Source organism: Notechis scutatus, chromosome 1, assembly GCF_049901735.1.
Source record: "Notechis scutatus isolate UNSWTSFEM ecotype Mainland chromosome 1, rNotScu1.2, whole genome shotgun sequence".
Taxonomy (NCBI): domain Eukaryota; kingdom Metazoa; phylum Chordata; class Lepidosauria; order Squamata; family Elapidae; genus Notechis; species Notechis scutatus.
In genome coordinates, this window is record NC_142009.1 from 239,240,659 (window position 1) to 239,264,857 (window position 24,199).

Here is a 24,199-nt window from a genome sequence, read left to right on the forward strand (position 1 = left end):
TCTCTCTCCTTCGCAACTTAAAGATCTTCTTTCAGAAGTATCCCTCTAGGTACTTTTAGATTCAGGGTACTTTGCTTAGATGTTTTCTGTTGTTTAGCCTGGTCTGTCCTGCTTTCCTTTTTGTCTTCCTCCTGCACAATCTTATCCAGTTGGGTTCTTCTTTGAGATGGCCATTTCTGACCACCACTGCAACTGCCTTTGGGGAAGGGAGTTTAGACCAGCCAAGGAGGAGAGATGCGGCTCCCCTCCACTCGGCTAGCAATCTCCCCCCTCTTCACCACCTCTACGGGGTGGCTTCAGCCCCGAATCCAAAGGATCAGGGCGTTCCAGCAGCGAGCAAAGATCGAAACTGCACACGATCGCAGATTTCAGTCTGTCGCTGAAGAGACCCAAACCGGAAGTCAGATCAGTACTTCTAAGCTTCCAGTGAGACAGCTGCATACAAATATGCTATAAAATTCAGATTAAGCCAAAGACCCAAATATTGCAATTGAATGTCTTCTCCTAATGTCACTTTAAAAGAATGGAGATGAAGCATAGAATTCTTGCTCCTGTTTTACCTATTTCACAAGGTTTTTAATGCTGACAAATACTTCTAAGAGCTCAGATGTTATAAAATTATGTAAATAAAAAATGCAACATATCTTATTGCAAATGGCAGTAATACCTTACTATGATAAGAAGAAATACCTGCACTGCCTATAGCTTTAAATTTCTGCTATTTTAAAACGCTCAAAATAGCAGTACATATGCCATTGCTTTATTAACTATATTTTCTCCTTCTATTCTCGTTTCAGTTTGATGGCAATGGATTTTATTTTTATTCTCTCAACAGTCCATTAACATTTCTGTAAGAAGCCACTCTGTGTCTGTAGGAAAATTGCCAAAGGCTGCCTATTACATTTTCAAAAGCATTTTGTCTTTGCGAGGGCATCTGCTTTCAGTTTTCACTAACATGCCAGAAAAGGGAATAAACCAACAATAGCTAAATCAGCATAAATGCACCATGAAGGCTCCATTATATCGCTACAAAATAAAGTCTTGGTTCATCTAACTGCTCAAGTTGTAAAGAAATAAACACACTAAAATCAATCCTACATCCCTATGACTTTATTAGCTCAGCTGCACAGTTTAAGATTTCACCAATGACTGGAAATCAAACCCTAATTATTTTGTATGTACATTATGCAAATACCCATCAAGGTCTCCTATATGGTTACATTGAAAAATGCAAATGAGCCTGAGGAACCAGGACGAGTTTGAAAAAAAACATAAACAAGAGCCTCAAATGCACCCTACCCCCACATGGACAACTGGATCCCAGTTTACCCCCCCCCCCCCCCAGAGAGACACTCACCCGGCAGGATCCTACCCCACCAATGCCTCAATCCCTAGACCTATAGATCAAAGGAAATAAAATACCCTCCTACCCATCAAGGTCTCTTTCAAGATGGCTGAAATCATACAATCAAACTCCGTTCCTTTTATATACATAGCATGTAAACCCTGTATTAAATTGAAGATTTATAGCCATAGACCAAAAATATGTAAAAGAGGGGTTGGACTTCCGCTGTACCTGTGTAGTAGCCATCTTGCATCTTGACTCATTTTGCATCTTGATTCATACTATATGAAAACATGCTTAACAAATTTTCCCTAACTTGATCTTTTCCAAAGGGGCTGAATTACAATGCCTACCATCCTGTAACAATATAATCAAAGATCTCCTCAAAAGATGTACTTAAGCATATTGAAATATAAGCAGCAGGTTTACATGTAAGAGAGAGTAAGGGTAGTGTATGGTAGTCATTAAGGAATGAACCTAGAAACTGGGAGTCTATGAGTTTTATTCTTGCCTGAGACATGAAGCCAACTGGATGAACTTGGGCCAGTCACTCTCTCTCAGTCTTGGGAAGGACGCAATGGCAAAGCACTTCTGAAAAATCTTGCCAAGAAAATTCCTAGGCTTTGCCCAGGTAGCCATGACAAGTCAAGGCACCAAAAGAAAAAGAGTTGCTAATTAACAAAACAAATACATTCACCATTTAAGAGACCCTTTGGCTTCTTAAGCCCAACTCAACCCACTGGAGGCAGCTACCAATAAATTGAATTCAATAAACAAATAAATAATTCTCCATATTAAAATTGATGTACTTTTTTTTTTTGCTGAACTATCAGTTATGTACATAACCATCAGCAAACTCTAATTATACAATGAGTTCTTACCCAGGGATCCCCAAGCCCTGGTTCATGGAACAGTACCAGTCCATGGTCCAAGAGGAACCAGGCTGTACAAGCAATGGGTGAGTGCACAAAGTTCCATGTGTGTAAGCAGCAAGCATGTGTGCGAAGGCATCCCCTCCCTCTGTGCCTGATGGTCTATCTGGGTCGGAGACTGCTGTTCTGACCAGTCATGTTACTTTGTCCTTTCTACTTCAACTTGAATGGCTCTTTAACGGAATTCACCTTCTCTTTCCAAAATTTAGAATCAGGCAAAGAAACAGAAAAGAGGTATGTCGTGGGAACATCGGCTTCAGTTTTAACCTTTGCACATATTAAGATCCAAGACACTACAATCCTGCAATATGCAAAGATTATGTCACCCATTATGTCAGCAGTGGAACTAATGCATTTTTTTTCATGAATACTCAGTAACCTGAATGTTACTGAGAAATACCTTACAAATATGATGCCTTATTTAAATATCATGCACATTTTTTCACCACTTAAAAAGCCTGATGAAATGTCATCTTAAGATGGCACATGAATGTTTCGTCTTCTCTACTCTATCAGAACATACAGTACTCTATACAGTAGCTGTTATTCTAAGTATCTTAACCACAGCAGATTTCAAAACATAAAATTAAAAGACTGGGATGAGATATGTAAGGAATGTTAGTACTGAGATATATAGAGGACTGTTAGTATTGCTTTATAATGCCTTGGTAACGCCACACTTAGAATACTGCATCCAGTTTTGTTCGCCACAATGTAAAAAAGATGTTGAGATTCTTGAAAGAGTGCAGAGAAGAGCAACAAAGATGATTAGGGGACTGGAGGCTAAAACATATGAAGAACAGTTATAGGAACGGGGTAAATCTAGTCTGGTGAAAAGAAGAACTGGGACTGCATGACAGCAATGTTCCAATATTTGAGGGACTGCCATAAAGAAAAGAGGGTCAATCTATTTTCCAAAACACCAGGAGGCAGAACTAGAAGCAATGGATGCAAATAAATGAAGGAAAGAACGAACCTAGAACTAAGGAGAAATTTCCTGACAGTTGAGAACAATTAACCAGTGGAATGGAGTTGCCTTCAGAAGTTGTGGGTGCTCCATCACTGGAGGCTTTTAAGAAGAGATCTGTCCAGAATGGAATAGGGTCTCCTGCTTGTGAAAAAAGATTGGACCGGTAGACCTTCACGGTCCCTTCCAACTCTGTTATTCTGTTCATTCCACCCTTCTCAGTCAGTAAACCTTTACCTAGAATGCTTTGTCAATCAATCCTGGTTTATTTATACAGTTACTCCACAATGAATAGTTTTAAGGAGCAAACTGTCTTTATACTTTCCTAAACCACCAACTTATATAACATATACCTGCACACTATGAGGGGTAAGTAACCAGGAGCCAGGAGCCTTCAAAAGCACTCTGAGTTTTATTCCATGCAACCTATACACAAGAATCTGATCTACTAACAGTCAAGGCAAACTGGCACTAAATAACAGTCAACAGACTTTGGGGGGGGGGGTGCTTAGGTCTCTTTCAGGGGTGCAGGGTCCATAGATTGATGATGCATTTGACCTTGCCCTCAAGCTCCACCTGTTCATCTCCTATGCACACTTACACTAAAAAGCAACAAGAGTTACTTTTATATGGGTACAATCTGAATTTCACATATTGTTGAACTTTAGGTCCAATCAGGCCCAACTACAATGGTCGATAGTAAGTGATGCTCAGAGTTATAGTTTAACACCAGGTGAAAGACTCACTGTGATGACTTGGAAATAAGTCCCATTCTACTCAATGCAATTCATTCCAAGTTATTTATACATACAATTATAGCTTACAAGAACGTGCTATTTAAAGAGATAGTGTAGAATTTATAATTAGATTGTTGGATTCATAATGGTAAGCTATGAGCTTAAATATCAGCTTAATTATGAAGTTCAGCCCACTGAATAATTTACTGTACAGCAAAATACAAATACATCAAAGTATCATCTTAATCATCTGACATTACTATTGTCACCATATTAATCTCATTCGCAGAGCAGACAGCAATGAGGAAATAACTGCCAGAATAATCTAAAATCAGAGAATGTGTTTATTACAATCCATTAGAATTCACAAGCTTTTTGAACTTTTAGAATTTTTTGTATTTGGCAAATTTAAAGAGCAAGGCTTAGGAGTTCTTGAAAAAATTCTACCCTACTGTGTGGGTCAGGCCTACATTAGGAGAACTGTAAAACCATCCTTACACAATCTGACATCTAAATCCAAAAAGATTTATTTATGGCTAATGTGATATGTAGGATGATAGCCAGTAAATTGGTCCAGAAACCAACCATCTGATTTCTATTCAAAAGTTCCAAAGAATGAAAAATGGAGAATGAGAATAGGATCCAATCAAGAGTTAATATGCTAGAGCAGGGGGAACCTTTGGCGGGCCCAACAAAGCACGGCGGGCGCGATTGCCTCCCCTTCTTCTTTCCTTCCTTCCCGAGGCCCCTGGCGGGGCACCGCGGCGCGCAGCCCGCCCGGCCGGAAGGAGGAAGGCCGGCACGCGCGCACCGGGGCCAGGCCACCCCTGGTTTGCCCCCTCCCAAACGGGACCAAGCCGCCAAGCCAAGACCCTGGCGGGCGGGCGACCGTTGCGCCGGCCGCTGGGCCAGCGCCGGCTCGGGCAGGCCCGTGAGAAAGGGCGAGGGGAGTGCTCGGGTGCTGGGCAGGCTTGGCCCCCGAGAAAGCCCGCCCCGCGGGTGGAACCTCTGTTGGGGAAGCGCTCCAGCCGCAAACTTTGCCTTTGCAGAGCCCCCCAGAAACAACTCCAGCAACGTTCCTTTTACTCCAAGGCGCGTGCCTGGGGGGGAGCCCGAGCCTCCTAAGCCTGGGAAGTTGCTCGGGTGCTGGGAGCAGGCATTTAAAGTGCCGCCCGAGCAGGACCGTCGAGCCGGGAACGGGGCACCAAGGCAGGGCAAGGCTCCACCAGCAGCAGCCTAGCTTTAGGTGGCTCCAAGCAGCCCGCCCGCCCGCCGGGTGGAACCCTTCCCGCTCCTCGGCGGGAAGACGCTCCAGCCTGCAAGCTTTGCCTTTGCAAAGTTTAAGCCTGGAAGCCCCAGAAAAAAAGGGGATCGGGCGGGACTCACCTTCGGAGAGGTCGCACTCGAAGGTGATTTCGAACTCCCAGCCGAGGCCTTTGCAAATTTCTTTTCTTTCCTACCCCTAGATCGCTCCGCACTGTTTTGCAGCTTTGGGGGCACGCGGCACAGGGCAATACGCCACGCCCAGCGATTTTTTTCAGGGGCAGGCCGGATTGGACAGACCAATGGCAGCGATTGTTTTTCAGGGCGGGCCGCATTGGACAGACCAACGGGCCGGATGTGGCCCGCGGGCCGTAGTTTGCCCACCCCGGTGCTAGAGGATGGGTGTTAAACTCGTCACGTCACATAGCCGTCATGTGACGTATTGCGACTTTTTTTTCCCCTTCACGGAGTTTGGCTGGGCATGGCCTGTGGTGCATCCAGCCCATGGGTCGCAAGCTTGACACCCCTGTGCTAGAGAATTTAAGGCACAAAATAGTCAGCCACACAAGTTCACAAACAGTATTTACAAGCTACTTCCAAAGAGATTTCTAGTAAAGATTCTATTAACACCTCCTTTACTCAACTTTTACTCATTAAGCCTGATCTGTTTGCAAGTTCATCTAAATATTCTGTAGATTTTTTTCATGCCCAAGGTTGTCTTCATACATATAAGAACTCAGATGTGTCTCCATCATCTCATATGGCAACTGTACATCTTCCTTTGGGTTAGATACCATCAGTGGATGAATCCAGGTCAGTCTTGACCAAAACAACTTGAATTAATAAAAACTGATTCTGGCTCAAATCCTGTGATAGTTTGGTATAACAGCCTTACTTCTATTATAGTTCATTGCACAGTCAGCCAGATGTTCCAATTGGATTTGGCATTTTTATCCAGCTAGAGTCCTCCCAAGGGCCTGGAATAGTCTGATGTGGATGTCTGATGGTGTTATATGTATCGTCCACAGGTTGTAAGCTGTTTTAAGTAAAGGTGCCTTTTGCAATTGACTGGTGTTGATTTTGTCAATTTCGATGGTGTTCAGGTGCTGCTCCGGGTGTTCTGAGATTGCATCCAAGGCACCTATTAATACTGGTATTACCTTTGCTTTCCTGTGCCACAGTCATTCTATTTCTATTTTGCAGATCTTTGCCTCTTGCTATTTTCTATTATTGTGGTGGTTATTGTTATTTTATATTCTGAAGAACTGAGAAGATACCACAAGACTATCATGCTGATGCTATTTTGCTTCGTCCCAATAAAGATATATTACCCAACTGTGGAATCTACATTTTTCTCATAGCCCAACATGGCTAGAATTCCTTCTTTTGTCTGAGAATAAAGAGGTTTTATTTTAAATGTTTGCTTAGGGTGCTTGATTGTGTTCCAGTTCTATATTGGTTCAAATATTTCTCAATGAAAAACCAAACTACTTGACTCTGCTTAAGAAAAATTGGATTTTTGTTCAAAGGAAAAGAATTGATCCAAACTCAACCTCCTCATTTTATGTGTATGGCGTCATTCCGGATTATGTTTTCTCTTCTATTGTTCCACCTTTGTTCAGACTTATTTTAGTTAGAATCTAAATGCTCAAGGCCCCTTGCTGTAAAATATGCTGTTCATTGCTACAAAAGAAATGCACACTAATAAAAATGCCTCTAGATTGTCCTTTGTCTAGCAACTGACTGGGCCTTTGATTGCCACAGACAGCATCAAACTGAAAGTTAGGAAATGTTTACCAGGAGAAGATATACTATTACAAAGGAAAATGGATTTCTTGCCTAGCCAGAATATTCTGCAGGGGAGGCAGTGAGACCTGTGGATACCCCTTGTCTCTTATGATTCAATTCTTCCGTACACATTCTAGGTCTGACTCTTTTTGGAACTGGGGCAATTTCTCTTGGTCAAGCCTTCCTTCCTGACAGATACATTGCCACCCTGGTGACTGAGACTGCATGCAAATGAAGTGTAAATCACGACATACATACACCCTCCCTTCAAATTATACCAATATTGTATTGCCTTTTGAATACCGTAATCGTGGCTTTTTTCCAATGTACAGTTCTCCGGCCGACCAGCCATTTCTACCTGCCTGCTTGAGCAATCAAAGATCTTATGCTCCTCTCGAGAGATTATAAGGAAAGGTGGGGAGGAGGGAGGTGAGCGTGCAGAGAATGGGAAGCATCAACAAAGCTTTGCCTTTTGCAAGCCACATCTGTAACAGGACTGAAAGAGAGGAGGGCTGCTCTCCTGTATGGAATCCCCCGAACCCTTTGGGACTTTATGAATGGAATAAAGTAAGGCTACATGGTAGGTAGCCTTTGGCAAAATATATGCCAGTGTGTAGATGTATATAATAATTAATAACGGTTGATTGCAAGTATTCAGAAAGACAAACAGAATGCAATTAGACCAGTGTAGCTAAAAGCTTCTTACTCCATCATACCTTTTCACATACATGCATGCTCACTAGACAAATACGTAGAATTGCGCAGAGACAAATACATAAATTCATTCAGGCTTGCACGTTCACATGCAAAATGAGTCAGCTGACCCATCAAATTCCTCACTGCTGCCTGCTCAGCACACTTCCCTGGTTTGGGTGTGCAAGGCTCTTTAAGTTCCCTGACAAAGGGCTTTTTCACCAATAGCACTAAAAGTGCGCTTTGATATATCCAAATATGAAATACATAAATTAGACTACACAGGTCAAAATGCATGTTGGGTTTCAAAATAATTTTCTTTCATTTACTCTTTCTGTCTTTTCTACGTCAAGACAGCACAATCAGGGTCAGGCATTAAATCATGTTTCAGAGTCACTTTGATTTAGCAGCTTGAATGATTACAGTCCCATTCAGGCTTTCATTGAAGAACTCAAGGGACCCTCCACAGTGCTCCTTCTTCTTACTTTTCTGAACAATGAACTAGTAAGGTAGACAGACAGATAGAAATAGAGAATATGGCTGGCTTGAAATTATCCACTGAGTTTGTACGACTAGTCTTTCTGGTGCCATTTCAACTCCTTAACCACCTGCTCACATAGACACTGAATCAAGATTCAAATCCCTATTCCCCTTTACTACTTCAGAGCCTACCTTCTCTTGTAGGTTTGGAGATGTTTTAAATTCCTTAGATGTTCTACAGTTCTAAAAAATAAATCGTGGTACTTTGAAAGCATGTCACAGCTAAATTCTAATTTGCAAAATCCAGTTAATATGGGGCTTCCCCTCTGCAATTTTTTTCATAGTTCAGTGAGGTTTCTGCAAAAACGAATATACAATTAAAGAGTTGGAAGAATTTTAGGAATTATTTGTTATTCATTCTAAGGTTACAAATTAATCAAAAACAATACTTCAGTTTATAGACTATGAAGCTGAGAACTGTGCTATGAAACAAACATACATCACACCTTTAGTAAAACGGAAATAAAGGCAGCTCTACCTATTTTTTTTTTTTAAAAAAACCACGCTGAAAAGGCCTGGTTGTTGTAGAACCACAATACAGTACCTGAACCAGGATCTTTTCTTTAAGTATCCCAATTTTCCACCACTATTACTCTTTCTTACAAGAAGGATTTCAACCCGGCCCAGATACTGTATGCAAATCTTAGCAGACTTCCTTTTTTGGCCCACCATGAAAGAAGTTTCTCCCTGGGCTTTGTGGAACTAGGTGCAAGACAAGTAGGGGTGCAGACCCTTAGTAAGAACCTTTTGCTCCTAAACGGGTTTACAACAAGCCCGTGTTTTGGAGTAGCCAAGCGCTGACTCACAGTACAAACATGGTTGCTGGCAGGAGCCCTGACTGCAAATGCTTTGTGGTCAGAAGGGCTTTTAACTCTCTTTAATTCACTATGTATTGACTTAGCTGTTCTGCTAAAGACACCAGCAACTGAAACTTTGCACAGGGCTGATTCCCTATCGCCAAGTCTCGGGGAGGCGGGGGTGGTTGGGTGAGCAAACTCTTCGTAGCATCAGGAGCCCCGCCAGCCCTTATGAAACCACCCCCACTTCCCAAGATCATCAGAGCCTTCACATTTCAGCATCCCAAAAGAGTGTGTGTGTGTGAACCTCGTCACCTTTCTTTTCAAGCCTCGCGACATGAATGACAATAAAGGGGGAGTAGAGGCTACGCAATATACATATTACCAGTAACACCTTCAGATCGATTTTTTTTAAAAAAAAAACTGACCCCGGTATAATCATCTCTCTCTCTCTCTCTCTCTCTCTCTCCCCCCGCCGCTTTTAATCCTCCTTTTACTTCAACCCACGTCATAAATATGCGATGGGTTGGTTGCAGGTCTGTTTTCTCCGCATCACCGCTATCGCTGCTGCGGATTTGCGAATGCCCGCAAGAGCGTCCCTTACTCGATCCTGCAGCAATTGTGCATTTAAACGCGCACACACAAACTCCGCCACCAAAGGACCTGCCCCCGCCCGAACAAACTTCCCTCTTACAAGGGAGAAACAACAACAACAACAACGGCGGCGGACCAAATTCACACGCACCGCCGCTGATTAAACAAAAACGGTTCTGCAGCCACATTTCATCCCCGTTTCCGTCTGCGGCACGCAGGAGGCGGCGTTTTGGGTCCTGATGTGGAAGGCGTTGCAGTACATGAAGGGGAAATCCTTGTCAGGTTCCCACAGGGTTTCAGACCCCGCAAAATACCTTTGGTCCTGCAGTGCTGTGCGGGGATGATGAAGCCCCCGCTCTACTCTTCTCTTCCCAGTTCCCATGCGAGGCAACCCCTTATAATACGTTGGGAACACTTACCCGCCTGGCACTTCCTCCGCAGCCCAAGATCAAAGCCCTTGCAGCGCTCCGACTAGTTGCAAAATTGCTGCACATTCGCCAGGATGATTAAACCACAATTACGAGAGGATCTGGTGGGAACAGCTTGGAAAGGCTTGGGCAAGCGCTGAGAAGTCAAGTTCTTAGCCTTTTGCAAACACAAACACGCAGCCACACCGAACTGCGGTCATCATGCCAGCCGAGGAAACTAGGGAGCAGGCATATTCCCGCACCGGGGACGCGGGCGGGCGGGCGGGCACGCGCGCGCTGTGTATGTGGGGAGGGTGGAGTGCGGGGGGGGGGGCAAATAGCACAGATAAGCATTAAACAGGGCTGAAGGATCCAGGAAGACAGAAGGTTGCACTTTAGAACTAAAAATGAACTGAGGATTAGGTCATGCCTTGAAAAAAAAGCACCTGACGTCATCCTCAGCCAATCAGAGAGGGAGGCTCAGGGGCAGGATGACGTCAGCCTCTGATCCTGGGCTTTGGGTGCAGATTAAAAAGAGACAGGCAGGCAGAATTGCAATTTAAAAGGGGCTAGATTTTTCTTTTTGTGCTTCATTCCCTTTCAGATTTTCTTTCTTTTTTTTGCAAGCTCTTAAAAAGGAAATGGCCCGGTGTTCGGGTGGAGGAAACCGTTGCAGAGGGATTGTGGCAACATAACACAAAACCTCTCGTTCTAAATCTACATGTCATTTATTGTTGCCTTCAGAAGTTGTGGGTGCTCCATCACTGGAGGCTTTTAAGAAGAGATCGTTGGCACATAGATAATCCTGCTGCTGGAAAGAAAAGCTGGAACTTTCTCCCTCTCTTCTTCCCATAGTGCTAAAAGCAAAGGGAAGGTGGATTGATTAGTTGCAAAATGAATTAAGACTTTTTTTTTTTCCAACTCTGAATTACAGTGATGGATTGAGTAACCGCCAATAGGAATAATTAACCCTGGCCCTCAAATTTCAGCTATGCCTTTGATCTGGAAAATACCCACCAAATAGTGGCATACATGGCCACTTCTTAGGAGAATAGGCTAGAAATAGGCTAGTGGTATTATACTGCTACTACTGGTAGTTGTATTGCATAATTGTGTAACCCCGTTGTGCTGCTACTCCTGCAATAAACAATAATGCAGGGAATAGTCTCGCACAGTATTTGTTATTTTATTCAAGATTGGCTTGTATTGAGCAAACTACCTGTATTCAATCAGCACCCTCTTCCCATTTTAACTAGTATCCATTCTCTCCTTTGCCATTTCAGATGTTGCTCTTTCCTTTCCTTCCTGGGTGATACAAGTCAGAAATATATGCAGTCAGGAAAATTGTATCTGAGATTTGTACACTTAATCCTATAATACTCTTAATCCAAAAGGCAGATAAATAAAAGGGAATGAGTAGATGTAATCTCTCCCAAATTCCTGTCTTGTGTAGGCTACAGTTTAATATATGTCTTTCCCTTATTATTATAGATACATGGGCTTTTAATAGTAATTTCTGAGGAGAGATGTCTTAATATTATACCACATTCAATCGGCTCCTTACCTGTTCTGAAAAGACATGCCCAAGCTTTTCCGGTTCTCTCTCAGTCATCCATTTTTCCAATAAATGTATATTTTCAAGAAGATGTGCTAGCAATTATGTAGAATTGATACTTTTCAAATCTCACTATAGAAATGTAGGACAAATTATGTGATATATAGATTAGAGCTATCCTAGATTGAAGGGGCTGGATTGAAACTATTTTATTATATATGTTTATTAATCAAATGTATATCACCATCCATCTCACAAGAAATAACTCTGAGAGGCATCTCTCTCTCTCCCCCCTCTATCTATCTATCTATCTATCTATCTATCTATCTATCTATCTATCTATCTATCTATCTCTATCTATCCATCCATCCATCCATCCATCCATCCATCCATCCATCCATCCATCCATCCATCCATCCATCCAGAGGTGGTATTCAGCAGGTTCTGACCAGTTCTGGAGAACCGGTAGCAGAAATTTTGAGTAGTTCAGAGAACTGGCAAATATCACCTCTGACTGGCCCCGCCCCCATCTATTCTCTGCCTCCCGAGTGGCTATTGATTGGCTGGGTCTTCTTTTGTTGCCATGCTCAGGAGAACGGAGCTGGAAAGCAGGTTAGTGGGATGGGGAGGGAATGGGGATTTTGCAATAACCTTCCCCCAGGAGTGGGGAAGGAATGGAAATTTTACAGTATTCTTCTCCTGCCATGCCCACCAAACCACACCCACCAAGCAACACCCACAGAACCGGTAGTAAAAAATTTTTGAAGCCCACCACTCTATCTATCTATCTATCTATCTATCTATCTATCTATCTATCTATCTATCTATCTATCTATCTATCTATCTATTTATACACACATACAGGACTTTAAAAAAAATTAAAAAGCAACATTAGGATAAAGATTAATTAAAACTAACAAGTATGCAGAACCCCATACTGAGAGACAAAGAATGCCTCCAGCCTCAAGCGTGGAGCCATCTAAACAAGCCTCAGGTTCCCTGAGTTGACCAGGACTGATGACATAAACAAATCTTTAGGACTTCCGAAATAACGAAAGCAATGGAGCTGATCTAATGTCAGGAGGGAGAATGCCTCATAAGGTGGTGCCACGACAGAGAAGATCCGCCGCCAGGAACCCAACAAATGGAGTCCCTGACAGATGGTATCCTCAACATGCCCTCTCTGTCGGATCTAATAAACTGGCTTATATAATCCTGATTGCTGGGATCAGAAAATAAATTAAATCATCTAAATTTAGGCTGTCAGTAGATGAGGAAAAGAAAGACGCTGTCATTTTACAAGGTGACAATACGCAAAGGTTTGAATGACTGCTGTTGGGAAAATAGACCTAAATAAATAAATGAATACAAGACACTCAAAAAGCCAGGCAATATTTGATTTCAAGGCTGTGTTTGCCAGATTGAGAGATAAGGACAAACAGGGGTGTGTTTTCTCCTTTTGCCTGACATTTAATAATCCTACTTAGGTAGTGTTAGGAATGTGAGTCACCTAACAGCTATTTGGGATGGAAATATATAAAACAGGATAGACATTTTAATACTGTCTCTTTAAGAGAATCCTAAAAGTGTAATTGGGTGTGGTTTCTCAAACAGCCATAAGATGGAGCCAGAAACCTGGGTTGTCTTAGTCTTAGTCTCAGAAGAAGTCTCAGTGAGTCTTTTTTTTTTCCTTCTGTTGGAGAGTTTTGCCGTTCCTTCTAATTGACTGATATTCCTGGATTTGATGTAAGTCTGTTACTGAACTGTTTTTGATACTGGACTTTGTTATTGGATTATCCCTGGACTAAAAACTGACTGATCTTACCTGTGAATGACTTTGGACTGTATTTTGAACTTTGCTTAAAAGTTTCTGGAAGTAAAAACCTACATTTACTGTACAGAGTATCTGTGTGCTGTGTGTGTATTATTCAAACACTTCTCTCAAATACGTCTCCCTGTATGTGCTCATTCTCCTAACGGGGAATTACCTCAACAGGTAGGACTTGGGATATTGTATACAGGTAGTCCTTGACTTATGACCACAATTGAGCCCAAAATTTCAGTGGCTAAGCAATGGAGTTGTTGAGTGAGTGTCCCCCCCATTTTACAACCCTTTTGCTATAATTGTTAAGTGAATCATTGTAGTTATTAATCATACATACATCAATAAGCGAATCTGGCTTCCACCATTGACTGTCAGAACTGACTGGGAAAGTTACAAATGGTGATCACATGACCCCGGGACAATTCAACTGTCATAAATACATCCCAGTTGCCAAATACTTGAATTTTGATCACATGATCATAGTGATCCTGCAACGGTTGTAAGTATGAATATAGCTCACAGTCATTTTTTTTCAGTTCCGTTGTAACTTTGAATGGCCACTAAATGAATGGTTGTAAGTCAAGGACTACCTGTATATGAATTTTAGCTTGACAGATCTTACTAAAAGACCAGGCCTGACTTTAAGCCCTGGAATTTAACTAGACTATTGCATTAAAAGTTGGAGGAGGGAAGTTTGCTAGCTTATTCTTATATCATCTAAGCAGGGGTGTCCAACCTTGGCAACTTTAAGACTTGTGGACTTCAACTCCCAGAATTCCTCAGCCAGCAAAGCTGGCTGAGGAATTCTGGGAGTTGAAGTCCACAAGTCTTAAAGTTGCCAAGGTTGGACACCCCGATCTAAAGCAAGGCTTCTCGAACTGATGATTGAAATTCCCAGAGGTATGTGTGAGAATCATAAGCAGTATATTTAAATATTTAAAAGTCCCAATCAAGTTTTTTGGGGCAAAGTGGGAGCTTGCTCTGGGATTTTGCTCCTCGCTTTGTTTGCACAAGCCCACAGTAGACAGTTGCTGTACAGATATATTTATTTGTTTGTTTGTCAAACATGTACAATATAACAAGTATAAGTATGAACATAAGAACAAAGGCAGTAAATACAGATAAATGGGGACAGTAAGACAGGGATGGTAGGGACGCTAATGCGCTTATGCACACCCCCTTCAAGGACCTCTTAAGAATGGGGTGAAGTCCACAGTAGGCTGTGAGGGGTTGAGGCTGTAACAATAGAGTCGGGTAGAGCATTCCAGGCATTGGCCACTCTTGCTGAAGTTGTATTTTCTGCAATCGAGTTTGGAGCGGTTTACCTTGAGTATGTATCGGTTGTTTGCCCATATATTATTGTGATTTAACAGATTTAACAGATAATCAGAGTTGGAAGGGACCTTGTAGGTCATCTAGTCCAACCCTCCCCCAAGCAGGAGACCCTACACCATTTCTGACCAATGGCAGTCCAATCTCTTCTTGAAGGTCTCAAGTGATGATGCTCCCACAACTTCCGAGGGCAAGTTGTTCCATTGGTTGATTGTTCTCACTGTCAGAAAGTTTCTCCTTATTTCCAGGTTAAATCTCTCCTTGTTCAGTTTCCATCCATTATTCCTTGTCTGGCCTACAGGTGCTTTAGAAAATAGCTTGACCCCTTCCTCCCTGTGGCAGCTCCTCAAATACTGGAAGACCGTTATCATGTCTCCCCTGGTCCTTCTCTTCACCAGACTAGCCAAGCCCAGTTCCTGCAACTGTTCGTTGTATGTTTTAGCCTCCAGTCCTCTAATCATCCTGGTTGCTCTTCTCTGTACTTTTTCTAGAGTCTCAACATCTTTTTTATAATGGGGTGAACAAAACTGGATGCAGTACCCTAGGTGTGGTCTTACTAAGGCTTTATAGAGTGGTATTAGTACTTCCCTTGATCTTGATTGTATCCCTCTGTTAATACAATTTAGGATTGCAGTAGCTTTTTTGACAGCTGCTGAATCATATTTAGTTGGTTGTCCACTAAGACTCCAAGATCCCTCTCACAGTTACTGCTATTGAGCCTAGTTTCACCCAATCTATATGTGTACTTTTGTTTTTTCTTGCCTAAGTGTATGACTACTTTTCTCTACATTGAATTTCATTTTGTTAGATATGGCCCAGTATTCTAGTCTGTCAAGATCCATCTGGATCTTGAGCCTATCTTCTTGTGTGTTAACTATTCCTGCCAGCTTAGTATCATCTGCAAATTTGGTAAGTTCCCCTTCTATTCCCTCATCTAAGTCATTAATGAAGATATTGAAGAGTACTGGGCCTAAGACGGAACCTTGTGGCACCCCACTGCTTACTTCCCTCCATGTAGACTTAGACCCATTAAGGACTACTCATTGAGTACGGTTTGTCAGCCAGTTGCGAGTCCATCTAGTGGTGGTGCCATCTATTCTACTTTTTTCTAGCTTTCTAAGAAGTAGGTTGTGGTCTACTTTGTTGAATGCCTTGCTGAAATCTAAATATATTATGTCCACAGTATTTTGCTGGTCTACTAATTTAGTCACTGTGTTGAAGAATGAAATAAGACTGGTTTGGCATGATCTGTTTTTAACAAACCCGTGCTGACTGCTAGTTATTACGCTACTTGTTTCTAGATGTTGGCAGATCTGTTTTTTTATTATCTTTTCCAGTATCTTCCCAGGTATTGATGTTAGGCTGATTGGTCTATAGTTTCCTGGGTCTGTTTTTTTTTCCCCTTTTTTGAAGATGGGAACCACATCAGCTCTTTTCCAGTCCTCTGGTAGTTCCCTGGTGCTCCAGGATTTTTGAAAGATATGGTGCAGTGGTTCTGAGATGATCTCTGCCAGCTCCTTTAAAACTCTGGGATGTAATCCATCAGGCCCCGGTGATTTGTTTTCATCAAGATCAGACAGGTATTCTTTTACTATGTTTTTGCTTATTTTAACTTTTATTTGTGGTCTGTCTTTTACAGTTACGTTTTTGGTGGGTTGAGCTATAGTTTCTTTTTGCGTGAAGACAGATGCAAAGAATGAGTTAAGCAGTTCTGCTTTCTCTCTGTTGCCTGTTACTTCCTTGCCATCTTCTCTCTTTAGTGGACTGACTGTTTCCTTGATTTTTTTTCTTGTTATTTATATGTTGGAATAAACTTTTTTTATTATCTTTGACTTTTGTTGCAAGTCTTTGTTCGTTCTGAGCCTTTGCTATCCTGACTTCGTCTTTGCAGATTCTGGCTATCTGCTGATATTCTGCCTTAGTTGTATGTCCTTCTTTCCATTTTTTGTATTTGTCCTTTTTTTTCTTTCAATTTGCCAGAGAGATCTTTATGTAGCCATGCTGGTTTCTTCTTGGATTTCTTGTTTTTCTTTCTCGGTGGTATTGTGCTGGTCTGGGCTTCTATGATCATACTTTTTAGAGTTTCCCAAGATTCTTGAGTTGTTTTTCACCTTTAGGGTTTTCATCCATGGAATCTTTCCCAAGTTTTCTCTGAGTTTATTGAAATCAGCTCTTTTAAAGTCTAAGACTCTGGTGTCATTATGTTCTGTTGCTTGTGTTTGTGTTATGTTGAATTCTAGTATGACATGGTCACTCTCACCCAAGGTTCCTGCAGTTTCAACTCCCTCTATCACTTCTTCTCTGTTTGTAAGAATTAAGTCCAGTATTGCTGTCCCTCTAGTTTCACCCTCTACCTTTTAGACAACAAAGTTGTCAGCTAGGTTGGTTAGGAACGTATTTGATTTCTCACTTGGTGCAGAATTAGTTTTCCAATTGATATCAGGATAATTGAAGTCTCCCATTAGTATTGTTGTGTGTTTCCTGCATATGTTCGTTAGTTGGCTGGCAAAAAGGACATCTATTTTTTCTGCTTGATTGGGTGGCCTATAATATACGCCTATGGCCATGTCATTCTTTTTTTCTTTTATATTGACCCATATGCATTCTAGGAGGTTTTCATCTTTGGTTTCATGCATTTCTGTAGCAATATAGTAGTCTTTTACATACAGTGCAACTCCACCTCCTCTTTTATGGGGTCTGGTTTTTTTTGAATAGTTTGTATCCTTCTACCAGTATATTCCAGTCATGGGTTTCATCCCACCAAGTTTCTGTTGTTCCAACTATATCATATTTACCTTCATGTATTCGTAGTTCGAGTTCACCCTGTTTGTTCCCCAGACTTTGTTCATTTGAGGCTGAAGAAGTCATTGACAGGTAAGATGTTGTAACAGACCCTTTTGTGTACTATGCTTAGATTGGATCGCAGGCAATGCGGTTCCAGTTTGTCCAGGCCCAGATTGTTCGAGCCTGGAGGCATAGGGAATTCTATTGTGAGTGGAACAGTGGAGTACTTTTCTCGAGAAAATATACAGATATACATACACAGATGAACCTTTATATATACAGATGAGCATTTAATTATTGCAAGTGCTATATTAATTTGTTGTTTGGTCATAACCCCAATGAAATCATTAATTTTACTCTGTGTAGAGTCACTTAATCATTTGGGGGACTGTGGTCCCAACAAAGCTTGAGAATCACTGCCATAAATATTTGGGAATTGGACAGCTCTAAACTGTTTAGCGTTAAGATTACCCCTGTCAGTTTATACCCAGGCTTACCTACACTAGATAAAGAGCTTTCTTAAAGGAATGCAGTAGGGAAGAAAATGGAAGGATGGAGAAGTGTTCTCAACAATAAAACAAACATTAGGAAGCTTGATATTATAGGGACCACCCAGCAAGAGTCACTGAAGGGCTTATTCCTACAATCAAGGGAATAGGAACTGAATAATATTTTCAAGCTTTCATTAAATGAATGGAGTAGGGATGGCCAAGTAGCATTTTTCTCCAATCCTGTGATTTGCACATAGGCAGAAAAACACTGACATCATTTTGGGGAGTTGGGAGATGTGATTGGAAAGGCACTGAATAAAAAATGGGGTTTCAGTACCAGCTTTTAACGATCTTGGCATGGAAAAAGGGGCTTTTCACTGACAACTATGTAAGTGGTTTCGGTTATCTTAAATGAAAGCTTTTTTTTTTGGCCAAACATACATGAAACTAAAAGCAGCAACAAAGGACTTTCCCACATCCATATTTAAATCATTGTAGAGTTTATCCCCAGCCATAGTTGTTATTAATAAGAAAAGGAGGAAGCATCTGTTTTTCAAACAGAAGCTACCAAATCCTATCATTAGGTTTTCTTCTTAACTTTCCCCAGTGAATGTGGCTGGGTTGGGGCCTGCAGAAACAGAAGTCTAAAATGTTGGCTTGCATCTTCAGTCTTCAGATCCAAAGCGCTGTTTCTGCCCAATTTCTCCTAAGATTCCCTCTTTAACAATATAAAGCCCCCAAGGTACAACACAACATCAACAGTCTCTATCCAAATTGCCAAACATGTGGTTTTTTGGGGGGGGGGGGGGAGAGAAACACTTCAATTTTGTCATGCTGCCAGGTTTTCAGAGAAATAAGACTTTTTTGCTCAAAAAAAAAAAAAAAGCAAAATGTAGCTGATTGATTTCAGGTTTCTAAACATTACTTTTATTGCATAATAATTTTGCTTTATTCAACATTTTACACAGGATCTATTCTAAACAGCAGACTTTTGTGATCCTACCTATTTTTCTTTTTCCATTTATTTTCGGAGAAAATCCATTAGGAAGGGGAAAAAAATGGAGCTACTCCACACAGTACTTTTTGATAATTTATTCTTTCAGTTATTTGTCTGGAAACACACAGGAATTCCATTCAAGGACATAATGGAACATTGTCTAAACCTAATGGAGTATTTCTCAGATATCTGTATTTTTAAGGGACAACATAGTGGTTGTTAATTTAAACAGCTAGATGTACTAAGATAGACTTACAGATGTTGAGGGAGGGAAGTAGTGATATCATATGCTTTCTGACATCACCCAAGTAATGGAAATTATGCACTAGATCACATTTGCTTCATAATGCACATAACATCATTTTGGTTTCTTGTAGGCATATAAGGTTATATAGGGTAATTATATATATATATATATTTCCAGAAGCTGTTTTGAGGTATAAAAAGAATGTTCTGAAAAATACAATCTTGTAATTTAGTCTTGATTTGGTATATACAGTGATACCTTGGTACTCAACTGCTTTGAAACTCATAGGATTTGGTACTCATTGCCTTTTGACATGAAAATTCTGTTCCAGTGCTCATCGTTTGTTTGGTACACAATGCACAAGCTAGAACATGTTGCTGTCTGCTGCTTTATTACTCACTACATTATTCCATATGGGGAAAAATTGTTTGGTACTCGTTGCTTTTGGTATTTATCAGGCCTCCTGGAACCAATTAGCAATTGATACTGACGTACCACTGCATACTGAAATCTGGATGGTTGGTCCTGAGTAAGACAATCCTATAGAGTATCTTTAAGATAGGAAGTTGATTCCCCCAATTAAAGATTTGGATATTTCATCCCATTGCTATGAAATACAAACCTGACCTACCATTTTTAAAATACCTATCATTTAATATCTATTTCATAGCAGGAAAATGTAATTTTAAATAGTTTATCTTTTTTAGCCTGCAAGATAAAGCAACAATAAACTGAATCTCCACGCAATAGCATTTACATACCCATATACTTCAGCATTTTGTTTGTGAAAATAACCAGCCCAGTGCCCAAAGGAATATTGTGAATACAGAGAAGAGACTGAATGCAATGAATGAAAAATAGACAGTGAAATATTCTGTGCAGTTCAGCTAATGCGTTTTTCTTTAAGACCAAAAATCCAGTAGATAACAACCTGAACAAGACCTCAGTTGTGGTTATCACATAAAGACGTGTAGCTGAAACATTCTGATTGTTAACACCTATTTCTCATTAAACAGGTAATATAAAAATAATTATACACATGGACTTTAAAAAAAAACTCTGATTGAGCAGATAGTAGAGACAAGCCTATGATGATGAGCTTACAGCAATTAGTCAACTAAGTTTTTCAAGGTAAAGAAGATTAATGCTGGATTATCCTGAACATATATGGAATCCAATTTTATATGATTGTTGATAAGTTCTAAAGTTTTAAACATATTAATAAATAGTTTCCCCATAAACTTAATTGGTACTTATGTAAAGTTGCCATGTTTACATGCACTGGGTTAGATCTTTCTGTTCTACCATCTCGTCCCTTTTTTATTTATTTTATTTATTTTATTTTTTCAAGTGATTATAAGATAACAGGTATAAGTATAAACATGGTTATGAATCCATGAAATGGATACATACAGAAAAATAAAAAGAAACAATAGAACAGGGATGGTAGGCATGTTGGTGCGCTTATGCACCCCCCTACAGACCTCTTAGGAAAGGGGTGAGGTCAGTAGTAGACAGTCTAAGGTTAAAGTTTTTGGGGTTTGGGGAAGAAACCACAGAGTCAGGTAGAGTATTCCAGACATTGACCACTCTGTTGCTGAAGTCATATTTCCTGCAATCAAGTTTGGTGCGGTTTACCTTGAGTTTGTATCTATTGTGTGCTCTTGTATTGTTATGGTTGAAGCTGAAGTATTCATTGACAGGTAGGACATTGCAATATATAATTTTATGTACTATACTTAGATTGGAGCGGCGTAGTTCTAGGTTTTCTAGGTCTAGAATTTCAAGTCTGGTGGCATAAGGTATTCTGTAACAAGTAGAGGAGTGGAGAACTCTTCTTGTGAAATATTTCTGGACTTTCTCAACTGTATGTAATATGTAATGTGGGTTCCTGACTGATGAGCTGTATTCAAGTATTGGTCTACCAAATGTTTTGTATGCTCTAGTTAGTAGTGTGATATTACCGGAAAAAAAGCTACGCAGGATTAGGTTAACAACTCTTAATGCCTTTTTGGCTGTGTAGTTACAGTGGGCTCTAGCACTTAGATCATTAGAGATGAGTACTCCAAGGTCCTTGACAGAGTTTGGATCATCAACAAGGTCTTGACTATTCAGCCTGTATTTTATTTTCTGATTTTTTTGCCAATATGTAAGACAGAGCATTTATTTGTTGAGATTTGAAATTGCCATTTGTTTGACCATTCTGATACATAGTCAAGGTCTTTTTGAAGGGTAGCAGTATTGTCTGTGGTATTGAATAGCTTTATATCATCAGCGAAAAGAATGCAGTTGCTCTTAATATGATCACAGAGGTCATTTATGTAGACTATGAAGAGAGTTGGTCCTAGAACATTGCCTTGGGGGATTCCACTGTTGACAGGTATAGAATTTGATAGGATGCTCCCAATTTTGACCATTTGTTGTCTGTTTGACAGGAATGCTTCTATCTAGTTATGCAGGTGTCCAGAGATACCATAAGTTTTTAGTTTTAGGAGTAGTTTGAATCAAAGGCTTTACAGAAGTCTATATAAATTGCGTCTATTGCTTTGCCCTGATTGAATTGTGTAGTCCCTTGTGCAGTGAACAATGTTTACATCCAGCAATATTTCCTTGCTGTGAGACACAACCTGAAATTTGGTTCTTTCCCCTCCAAAATACATACACAGATGACATGTGGTAGGGGAAAAAAATCAGTTTGGGCTTCAATATAGAGTGTGGATAATTTTTTTGCCACCAGCATTTTTCATAGTGAGCAAATGGAAAGAAGTGGCCGATGTTGCAAATGGAGTGATTGCATGGTTTAACATTCCAGTTAACTGGTTTAAATGGAATTTATTGCCACATAGATATATGTGAGATTGCATGGATAATGGTAGGGTGGAGTAGACAATCCTTTAATTTCAAGAGTGAATAATGTGTGCTTCAGTGTGAGAAAGAGCACGCATATAGCAAGCAGGGTTCTTCAAATGCCATTTTTACTGGAAATTTCCCAAGTTATCTGGAAAAAAAATTCTGAAAAGAAGGCAGTGGTGAACCACCTTAAAAAAAAATGGCATGACTGTAGTTCTCAAGCTCAGCTTGACTTGATAGTTTCTTTACCATTTTGGATCTGCCAGCTCCAGTGGGGACCAACCTAAGGTAAGGGAGTATGGGCGTTCTCTCATTTATTTTGCTATAGAAGTGAAAAAGCCTGCACTTAACATCTACTATGTGCTGCACTTAACATCTACTATGGCAGAGATAAAGAAACACAACTGCCAAAGGAAGAAACAAACTCTGCCTAAAAAGGCAAATAATCATGCAGATCTTAAAGGTAAAGGTTTCCCCTGTCCAATCATTTTTTACTCTGGGGAGTGATGCTCATCTGTTTCTCAGCTGAGGGACCCGGCATTGTCCAAAGACTCTTTCCATGGTCATGTGGCCAACATGGCTATACGCTGAAGTACATAGAATGCAGTTCCCTTCCCACCAAAGTGGTACCTATTTATCTACTTGCATTTGCATGCTTTCAAACTGCTAGGTTGGCAGGAGCTAGGGCATGTAACAGGAGCTCACCCCATCACATAGTGCTCAGGTCTCAAACCCAGGGCCAGCTCTCTACCTGACAAGCTCACTGTCTTTAACCATGGAGCCATCATGGAGCCAACCATGGAGCCATACATAAAGATATGATTCGTTGTGAATAAGCTCCACAAATGGGTATCACCTCTAAGAGGGGTAGAACTTAACCCTGTAGAACTTAAAACTGGGATGCATCTTACTCAGCCAAAGACTTCTTGGTTCAGCCAAAGACTTCTCCCCCAACCCCATCCAGACCCTTACAGCTTCCAAGCACTGGGAAAAGACCATTGTTGGCATCATGTAGTCAGCTCAGGGTGGAGATATATAACTGGATATCATCAACATACTGATGAGATTGCATCCCATGTTTGCCAATGATCTTCCCCAGCAGCTTGATGTAGATAGTAGCAGGGAGAGGCTGGAGCCCTGAAGTATCCCACAAACCAATGACCTCAGACTTAATTAACCTCTACTACTCCCTAACCATGGAATCATAGGGCTGGAAGGGACCTTGGAGGTCTTTTAGTCCTTGGAGTCGGGGAACCTTATACCCTCCAGGACCAATGGTTGTCCAGTCTATTCTTGAAAACCTCCAGTGATGGAGCACCCACAACTCAAGGAGGCAAGCTGAGTTCTATTGATTAATGGTTCCCACTGTCAGTCGGGGCACTATCTGGACCCATACAAAAGAGGAGAATCACCACAATATTGTGCCTCTCACTCCCAACCCTATGAGTCAACCAGAAAGCTACCATGATTGATGGTATTGAAAGCCACTGAGAGATCAAGAAGGGAAAGAATGGATGTACTACCTCCATCCTAGGCCCGCCAGAGGGCATCGACAAGCAGCATTAATGCTGTCTCAGTACTGTAATTGGGCCTGAATCCTCACAAGGAAAAAAAGCTCCACAAAAACCCACTTCTTCCAGGATCCTCCGGTGCTATGAGCTAAATGGCCTTCTCCACCACCTTCCCTAAAAGGCTGTATAAGCTGCACTGGTTTGTAAGAGGCTTCCAGGTACAGTTCAAAGTATTGTTTAATACCTATAAAAGGGCTGGGTTATTTGTAGGATGGTCTGTCTCCCATTAGAGCATGTGCACCAAGCGGATATGGCCTGGGGAACATACAGTCAAGGGTATAATTTCGGTGTTGTAAATACAAGATTTAGTGCTCTTAGCTTTTGAGAAAGTGAACCAGAGGAACCATGGGAGGAAGTAAGAAACAAAACAACGAAAAGCCCCTAAAATTTCAAAAAGAAAAAGATCTAAGTGGCTTTCAAAAGAAACTATTCAGATGGCCAGATATAAACAGAGAATGGAAGCCCCTGGGCAATAAAAATAGCA

At 41.0% G+C, this 24,199-nt stretch overlaps 1 protein-coding gene across 2 annotated transcripts in view; it reads right to left on the minus strand.

The window, feature by feature from the left end:
• Window positions 1-10,404, minus strand: part of DUSP8 (dual specificity phosphatase 8) — a 128,666-nt gene extending 118,262 nt beyond the window's left edge. Inside the window, exon 1 of one of the 2 annotated variants that reach the window (XM_087950768.1) lies at window positions 10,076-10,404. In XM_087950768.1, coding sequence (XP_087806894.1) covers window positions 10,076-10,150 — 75 coding nt within the window. In that variant the 5' untranslated portion in view covers window positions 10,151-10,404. The remainder of the gene's footprint in view (window positions 1-10,075) is intronic. The other variant, XM_026668247.2, reaches the window with a different exon arrangement.
• Between the last annotated feature and the right edge of the window lie 13,795 nt (window positions 10,405-24,199).